The sequence below is a fragment of the Quercus suber genome, unplaced genomic scaffold (genome assembly GCF_002906115.3).
Source record: "Quercus suber isolate HL8 unplaced genomic scaffold, Cork oak 2.0 scaffold_107, whole genome shotgun sequence".
Classification (NCBI taxonomy): Eukaryota; Viridiplantae; Streptophyta; class Magnoliopsida; order Fagales; family Fagaceae; genus Quercus; species Quercus suber.
Window position 1 is genome coordinate 848281 of NW_027069572.1, and position 8729 is coordinate 857009.

The following is an 8729-nucleotide window of genomic DNA, read 5'->3' on the forward strand; positions in this document are numbered from 1 at the left end:
TTATCATAAAACTCTTCATTGTATTTTTTAAAATCACTACATAAAAATAAGAGAAGCTTTTTTCCCAAAAAAATGTTCTCTAGTCATAATATTTACCAAAAAAAATCATATAAAAAAAAAAAATCGTGCAACGCACATGCCAATAACCAGTCTATATATATAATTAAAGCTAAAACTGAGAAAAAATTTAATTAGATTCCAATTGTTGTCTAATCTTGTGTCATATGTCCAATTTAAGGTTTAAAAAAAAAAAAAAAAAATTGACTCCAAATACCAATGGACTCACTATTCCAAATACATTGCAACATACTAAATTTTTTATTTTTATTTTATGAGATAGTAGTGGCTCCTAAAAAATGGCCATATATGAGATTGTGATTTCATGAACAACATGTAATTTTAAATAGACTGATGGTAGGTTGCTACACACACACACACACACACACACAGCCAAAACTGAGAGAAAATTTAATTAAATTTTAAATTGAAGTCTAATTTTGCGTCACGTGTTTCATTTAATTTTTAAATTTGTATGTCAAGTGAATTATTAGGTGCAAAAATCAAAGAGTCTAAATTCAATTAGATTCTAAATTGAATTTTAATTGGAGTACGAAAATCAAAGAGTCTAGATCCAATTAGATTCTAAATCATATATATATATATAATTGTGATTGTTTTTAAATGTACATGTGCATATGCACAGGGTAACACACTACTTTTATTAAATGACTATATCAATTTTTAAACACAAAATAGAAAAATAAATAGGAAATTGATTTCTTACCTTGTTGACATGACACTAATTATATTCATTACCATGTTGGTTTACTAGATTTTTATAATATAATTGGTAATAACTTTAACTTCTTAAAAAAATGATAATGTAAAAAATTGACATTTGGATTTTTTTTTTTTTTAAATTTTCATTTTAAAATTAGATAAATAGTATGTTTTTTAGATGATTTTCATGAGCACTTTAACTAAGAAGTCAAGACTTAGACCCCATTTGGTTGTCGAGAAAGCAAAGGAAAAGAAAAGAAAAGAAAATTTCAATTTCTACTAATAAAATGATATCTCATTTACTTATGGAGATGAAATTAATATATTTTCAAATATTTTATTTTATTTTCTAATTAAGGATACGTGATAATTCAAAGGATAGCTTAGGTGGCATAAAAATATTATTTTGATATTAATATTAGATACATCAATTCTTTTCATGTACCGCTTAATAATAAGAATTATTTTGACCCAACACCAAAAGTTTAGAAACAAAATTGACACATTTAAGATGTTAAAAACCATTTTGATACATAGTATAAGTGTTAAAGACTAAAACGGTAATTAAACATGTTTTTTACATATTATTATTAAAGATTAAATTCTATAAAGACGTGGTTTAAAACCCAAGTTTTACACCCTCTAATTCTAACATGCCACATCATCTTATCACGTATTAAAGAATAAGAACAACTACACTCAATCAATTATAATGCTTATCTGAAAATTCAACCAAATTGGGAGTTTATTAAGATGTTATTAATTGTGGTATGATGTACTGAGTTTTAAGTAAAAAGTTTATGTAACATATCTTATTGGATGGTGTAAAACATGAATTTTACACCCCATTCTTACCAAATTCAAATATTTTTATTAATATGCTTAAAACACTTTTTTTTATTAGCTAAATTTGGAAACTAATATCCTGTTTGGTTGTAAGGGAGATGAAAAGGAAAGAAGGGAGGAAAAAGTAAGGGAAGGGAAAGGGAAGAAGAGAGAGTTGTACATAGAAGGATTGCATTAAACAATTTCTTCAAAAGAAAGGTCTTCTTTGAAAAAATAATGGGACCGTTTGAAGGATTGTGTTAAGAAAATTTCTAAAACACAAACTTTTCTCAAAATTATGGGTTACGAGAAAAGTATGAAACTTCATCGAAAAAGAAAAAAAAGTATGAAATATTGGTGAATCGATCAAATTGTGTATTCTCATTTTTTAATAGAAAACTGAAAAGTGAAAATGCTTGGAACCATTACAGCACGTATTAATATAGAAAAACTTAATGAAAGAGGTAAAAAAAGGCTAAATACAAAGTTAGAACGCCACTTAGCGAGACCTCGTACACTCCCCTATGAGATCTCTATTTATATATATATATATATATTGATATTTGGAGGGGCCATGGCCCTAGCATGGCTCCGCCACTAACTGAATGGATTGAAAATTCACTCCAAATTCTGTCCGTCCAATCTTTTCATGGACCATTCTTGTTCTACAGTTCTACTTATTCTAATACCAAACACAGCTCAAATTCCCATAACACAAAAATATTATAATGGAATTCAAAGCAGATTTACTGACATGGGAGATTACAAATTAAACAAACAGAGCACGCACCTCATATTTATTTTCTCCATGTTTTCATTAGCCACACCACAAATGGACATTTCTTACAAAATGTGAATAGAAGATTCACAATAACCACTCAAGCGAAGAAGGAACCACAAAGGGGTAACACAGAAACAAATGGCGAGTGGCCTCTCTCTACTGCTTATCCCTTTCGTTGCTCTCTACTGCTCATCCCACTCGTCATTCTTGTAAGATACAAGAGTATCAACCTTGTGAATCTGCATGACCCAAGCAAACGTATTAACTATAGCCAACCAAGAGTTTGTCATTTCCAACCGCATCAAAATTATCATCGCAGACTCACCTTGGTATCAAAGGAGTGCAATTTCACCATTTGTGGATTAGCAATAAGTTTGGGGTCACTCTCAATCCAAGTGAATGGGACTGCAATATCTTTATCAGTGTAGGCCAACACATCAAAAACACCTAAAATAAAGTAGACGAAAAAAGGGTTGATTAGAATAAACACCAACCACAATTGAAATAATTGGGGAATGACGTATGGTTCTTACAGGCTTCGTCGAGGCATGGCAAGTAGGTAATGCTTGAAGCAATCTGTCGCATGATTGCTTGTATCTCTCTCATGATTTCCTTGTCACTCTTTTCCCTCGAGACACTGAAACCAGAACAGATTAAAACAATGAGTTCTTACCCACATTTAGAGCAATCAGTAACTTCTTAAGAAGCATACTACTAAACACAAGCAATAACTTAAAAAATCAAGTTTTAGTTAAATTACCCCTTCTCAACAACCTCACTGTCAGTCTCAATGCTAAAGTTCCACCTCTCTAGGACCTCATTGGTGGCTTTACTCATTATTACAAGAACAATCCTTTGTAACTTTCCAGCTTCCAGCCATTCTTTACAAGAAAAACCAAATATTTCAGTCACCAACATTGTACCAACGCATCAAACATAGACTCTCAGTATGGTTGCTCAGAAATTGGAAGAGAAAAAAAAAATTATTAAATAAATCTAAGTTTCTCTTGTTTTTTATACTCAGAAAATGAAAAACACATAAAACCGACAAACAATTTGTGTCCCATGACTTCTATTGATATTTTTTATACTAACCCCCCCCAAGAGCCATGAAACAGTTCTTTGCCTTCTAAAGTTTCCTGATTCTTTGTTCTTTTTAATCTTTTTCCTAAAACATTTTCTTAATTTCCAAACAGAACAGAAAAATACTTAATACTCTTTAGGCATAACTTACCAGAAAGTTGAGCGGTTACGTTGGCAATGAAGGATTTAACACTCTCATCCTGAATAAGCAACATCGGAAGCCCATATTTCTTCACCTTCACAAAACTTTCTTCCGGATAAAGTCCGCGATTGTAGAGTATACTAAACAAATTTCAATCAACATTAGTTTTCAAAACCCAACAATTACATTCCAATAAAACAAAAAACAAAAAGAAAAAAAAAAAAGTAACATATAGTTTTACCTATTTGCAGCATACCCTGATAGAGGAATTGCAAAGAAATACAAAGATTAGATCAGCCAAGATTTTCAACAAAACCCAACAAAGAAAATCGAACACTGAATTTGAAAAGTGGGTTTTTATCTAAGAGGTTTATAAGACACAATAACATACCAAAAAACTCGCTGACAATTGCCGCTGAACCACGAAGGGTGATAATATCTTTAGTCACTGTTCTTGAAGCCATAATCTCTCACCCTTTTTTTTTTCTAGTTTAAGCCAAGAAAATGAAGATTCAATCAAAGAAAGATGAAACAAACGCACAGAATATGGAAAAGAAAATGGGAAAAGTTGAATTTAAAAGACAAAAGGGAAAGGTTTTTGTTTGAAAAGGAAAAAAAGGCAAAAAAGGGTGAGAATTGCTATTTAATTCTTGAATTAAAGAGAAGGGGTTTGTTCAATTACCGAAAAGGAGAAATGGGTTTGGGATATTTATTAGCAATTTATAACTCTGAAAAGAAATTTAAAAAAAAAAATTAGGGTTTCACAATGGATTAGGGGAAAGTTGAAGAAATGGAAGGAAAAGTTGTAACGGCTAGTTTTTCGTTTGGATGGGAATTTGGGAGTGGAGGCCAACTTTTAGAGTTTAAATTCAATACCGATTGTGTGTCCAATCCTTGTATGCCATGTCAGCTTATTCCTACTACAAAGAAATACAACTGGGCCAAAAGGCCCAAAACATACATTTTGATTTTGGGGGCAAATTATAAAATTTTCTATATATAAATATATATAATTAAGCAATTTTCTGAAAAACTTGGGGATGGCCCACCTAGCCGTGCGTCGCAGGGTCAAAGCCTCGTGGCAGACAGGAAAATTTTCTCGTGGGAACCAAGTCAAATATAGCAAATTTTTTCTGATAATCTTCAACAAAGTTGTGTACTTGTGTCTTACCTTTTCTTTTCTTTTTTTTTTTTCTTTTTTCATTGCATTATCTACTAATTAATTATACTTTTTTTTTATCAGACTAATTAATTATACTTGATTTTGAACTAACTTTTTTTAATAATTTTTTTTTTTGGTTAACGTACATCGTTAAAGAATCACTTAATAAGTTTTGATAATCTTGAGTTTTGTATTGATATGACACAATTTTGAGATACAGTAAACGGATTTCAGCACATTGATTAACATGATACTATTATATGAGTAATATTTATTTGTTTAGGTTCATAGTTGGACTTCAACTACTGCTGTATTTTTAGCCCAAATCTATTCGGCCATCTAAACTGCTTTACACTACTGCAATGGCAAGGGGAGGGAGGGTGGGAGGGAGAAAGAGAGAGTACCATTGGTTAGACTAGAGTAGGAGTGGAAGATTGGCAGATTGACATGACAATGCAAGTGATGAGGTAGTATACATATTAATGGTCTATTTAGATTGAGGGTAAGTAGAGTAAAGTCGGCTAGAAATTAGTCAATTAATCAGCCAACTCAACTCTACTCTACTATCCTCTTACTCCCCTTCCCTCCCCCTTCAATCTAAACATGCCATAAATTTGAATTTTTTAAAGAAGATTTGAGGTTTTGTTGGTATTTGGAGGGCCATAGGCTAAGTAATGGCTAGATGAGGGTTTTTTTTTTTTTTTTAACCATATTTAATTTTTTAGGTTTTCTTCTTAGTGATTTAATATACTTTTATTGGATTAATTCAAAATTTTGGCATTAATTCTAAACTTTTAGAGAACAAATTCAAAATTTGAAGGACGGTGAGATTCTATTTATTTTTTTTAATTATCGAATATAGTGGAAATTTATCTATATACATTTAAAAGCAGGAGTGTAATATTTATTATTGCTATGCTTTTGTTAAGCCACTTCATCCACCACATCATTATTTTTTTTCTTATTTATTTTTTACCATTAATTTTTTGACAATATTAAATATATAAATATATTGGCTTCACAATATTAACAAATTTACATCAAATTGTTATGTCTTTGTTATATGATGTTCCTAAATACTTGAGTAATTTTTCTATGCATTTATGAATATTTTATATTGCTCTTCATCTTCCCTATCTCATTATTGTACTTTTTGAGATATTTAAGAAAATAAATTCAATATTGTATTTAAAAGTTTTATTTATCTATTCATTATTCACATGTTGGATTAGATTATGACAATATTTACACAATATTTCTTCTTCTTTTTGTCAAAAAGTTTCCTTTACTCTTTTTCCCCTTTGGAATTGTAATTTTGGTTTTCTATTTATTTATTTATTTTTATATTAGTAAGGAAAAAGAGTTACAATCATCATGTATGTAATCAGCACTTTTGCTTGGGATCAACCACCTATTTCTATGGTTTGACTTCAAAGTCTTATTAAAAATTTGAATTTGATTATGCATTGGATATTTGACTTGATTGCATCACATTTAATATGTCTTACATATTCAAAAGGAGTTTGATTTTGACGTGAATTTTATTTTTACCTTTCTCTTTTATTTTGAATTGTAGTTTTGTTGAGTTTTATTAATTTTTGAGACACATTTTTTGGTGTTTTGGATTGTAGGGTGGAAAAATTGCAATTGAGAAAGTTTGTTTAAAATTAACAGAATAATTTCTAAATCTACATACTTTTTAATGATACACAAAATGTTATAACTAAATTTTATTAAAAAATTAATATTTTTGTTAACTTACCTTTTGAATTCCTGTAAAAATTTTCATTGTTTTCATTTTGAAATGACAAAAATTATATATAATACATTTGTGATAGCTTCTATAACAATTGAAAATATGATTACGAAATATATTACTCTTTGTTAAATTAGTCCAATTTGCAAAATAAAAATTTAACGAAATCACCCTAAAAAAATTATCATGGAAAAAAAAAAAATTATCCCACGTACTGCATGGGTATACAATGAATTTAATGGAAAATTTAAAAAGCCAGTGTCACATAATTCCTCCCTGCGGTGCTTCCACAGCCTCAGGCAGTGGTAGCTCTCCATCCAAGTACCTCACCACTTGCCTCATTGCGGGGCGTGCCTTGGGCTCATTGTTGGAACACATCAAGCCTAGTTTGAGCAACACAACAGCTTCAAGCTCATCAAACTCACCCTCCAATCTTGAATCCACAACTTCAAATATTGCTCCTAGTCTCCACTGCTCCCACACCCAATCCACCAACACAAGCTCCTCAGGCAATGCTTTAAGCTCAATAGGTCTTCTACCACATACCACTTCTAGCAACAAAGCGCCAAATGCAAAGACATCTGTGCTTTTAGACTCCAATTACCTGCTACGCATATCTTAACACTTGCGGACACCTCTAGTTCACACAGCTAATTCTGTTCACGCCATGGCAGAAAGACTCAACTTTTCTTCTGGGTTTCTTTGCTCTCTCTCCAAACCCAGCAAAATCTCACTTGATGAGCTTTTCTTCAATGGGTTCAAAGGTGTATGTAGCAAGCAACTTGAGCTTAAATGGTGCTGCACAGATCCAAGAAATGGTGTACTTCAGCTAACAAACAAAACGCAGAGACTATAGGCCATGCCTTTTACTCAAATCCAATCCAATTCAAGACTCCACGGATGGCAAAGCTTTTTCCTTTTCAACTTCCTTTGCTTTCGCTATGTCCCGAGTATCTAAGCTTGGAGGCATGGCCTTGCTTTCACAATCTCTCACCAAAGAGATTCCAGGGGCTCTACAGGTCAGTATCTTGGTCTGCTCAACAACACCATCTTGGCAACTTCACCAACCACATATTTGCGGTCGAATTTGACACGGTCCAAAACTTGTGAAGGGGACATCAATGACAACAGTTGGCATTGATTCAAAGCTAGTATCCAACAAATCTGCCCGGCTCTTATTTTGATGGTACTAATAGTTCGATCCAAGTTCTCAATTTGAAGAGTGGTCAGGTAATTCAGCTTGGATAGAATATGATTCTCAAAGTAATCAATTAGATGTGAAACTTTCCCTTCATCTACTAAACCAAGGTCTACACTTTGTCTTTTCACGTAGACCTCTCACTAATTCTTCAAGAATCTATGTATGTTGGTTTTTCTTTTCAACTGGTTTGCTCTCTAGCTCTCACTATATATGGGTTGGAGCTTTAAGTGAATGGAGAAGCTAAATCTTTGTTTTGGATCAACTCCCTTCACTCCCAGCAGGTCTAAAAGAAACAATAACACAGGCGTAATTGTTGGTGTTTCTGTTTCAGCTGCATTGGTATAATTTTGGTGAGTGGTTTGGCTTTTAACCTCTCAGGAAAATCAAGAAAGCTGATGTGATTGAGGCCTGGGAGCTTGATATTGGTCCACACAGATTTTCTTACAAGGAGCTGAGAGAAGCAACAAGGGGTTTTAGGACAAGGAGCTACTTGGGTTTGGTGGGTTGGTCGAGTTTATAAAGGGACACTTCAAATTCAAACACCCAAGTTGCAGTTAAGGAATTTCGCATGAATCAAAACAGGGTTTGCAAGAATTCATATCGAGATTGCAAGTATTGGTCGGCTTCACATAGAAATTTGGTTCAATTATTTGGATGGTGTCGGCGAGAGCAATTTGTTACTTGTTTATGACTTTATGCCTAATGGAAGCTTGGACAAGTACATATTTGATGAGCCTAAAACAATTCTGAGCTGGAGCAGAGGTTTAATATCATCAAAGTGTGGCTTCAGGGCTTTTATATTTACATGAAGATGGGAAACAAACTGTGATTCACAGGGACATCAAGGCAGGGAATTTTTATTAGATTCTGAGCTAAATGCCGGCTTAGTGACTTTGGTCTGCTAAACTATACGAGCGTGGCACCAATCCAAGCACTACAAGGGTTGTGGGCACATTGGGTTATCTAGCCCTGAGCTCACACGCACAGGCAAGCCTACAA

General features: G+C 32.6%; 2 protein-coding genes across 2 annotated transcripts in view; one reads left to right on the plus strand and one right to left on the minus strand.

Annotated features, from left to right (window-relative positions):
- Positions 1-2309: 2309 nt before the first annotated feature.
- Positions 2310-4450, minus strand: LOC112005074 (mitotic spindle checkpoint protein MAD2). Its single transcript, XM_024037321.2, has 7 exons — positions 4003-4450; positions 3853-3868; positions 3621-3751; positions 3147-3267; positions 2920-3023; positions 2712-2833; positions 2310-2625 (listed from the first exon to the last, which is right to left on the minus strand). The coding sequence occupies exons 1-7, from the start codon at positions 4073-4075 to the stop codon at positions 2569-2571; spliced, it is 624 nt and encodes a 207-aa protein (XP_023893089.2). The 5' UTR covers positions 4076-4450; the 3' UTR covers positions 2310-2568.
- A 2746-nt stretch (positions 4451-7196) lies between these two features.
- Positions 7197-8729, plus strand: part of LOC112005073 (L-type lectin-domain containing receptor kinase S.4) — a 6116-nt gene continuing 4583 nt past the window's right edge. The window contains 18 exon segments of the mRNA XM_065775220.1: positions 7197-7380; positions 7383-7418; positions 7421-7492; positions 7495-7575; positions 7578-7766; positions 7769-7814; positions 7816-7904; positions 7907-8287; positions 8290-8328; positions 8331-8354; positions 8357-8399; positions 8401-8483; positions 8486-8506; positions 8509-8583; positions 8586-8606; positions 8609-8626; positions 8629-8694; positions 8697-8721. Of these exon segments, the coding sequence (XP_065631292.1) occupies positions 7197-7380; positions 7383-7418; positions 7421-7492; positions 7495-7575; positions 7578-7766; positions 7769-7814; positions 7816-7904; positions 7907-8287; positions 8290-8328; positions 8331-8354; positions 8357-8399; positions 8401-8483; positions 8486-8506; positions 8509-8583; positions 8586-8606; positions 8609-8626; positions 8629-8694; positions 8697-8721 (1493 nt within the window).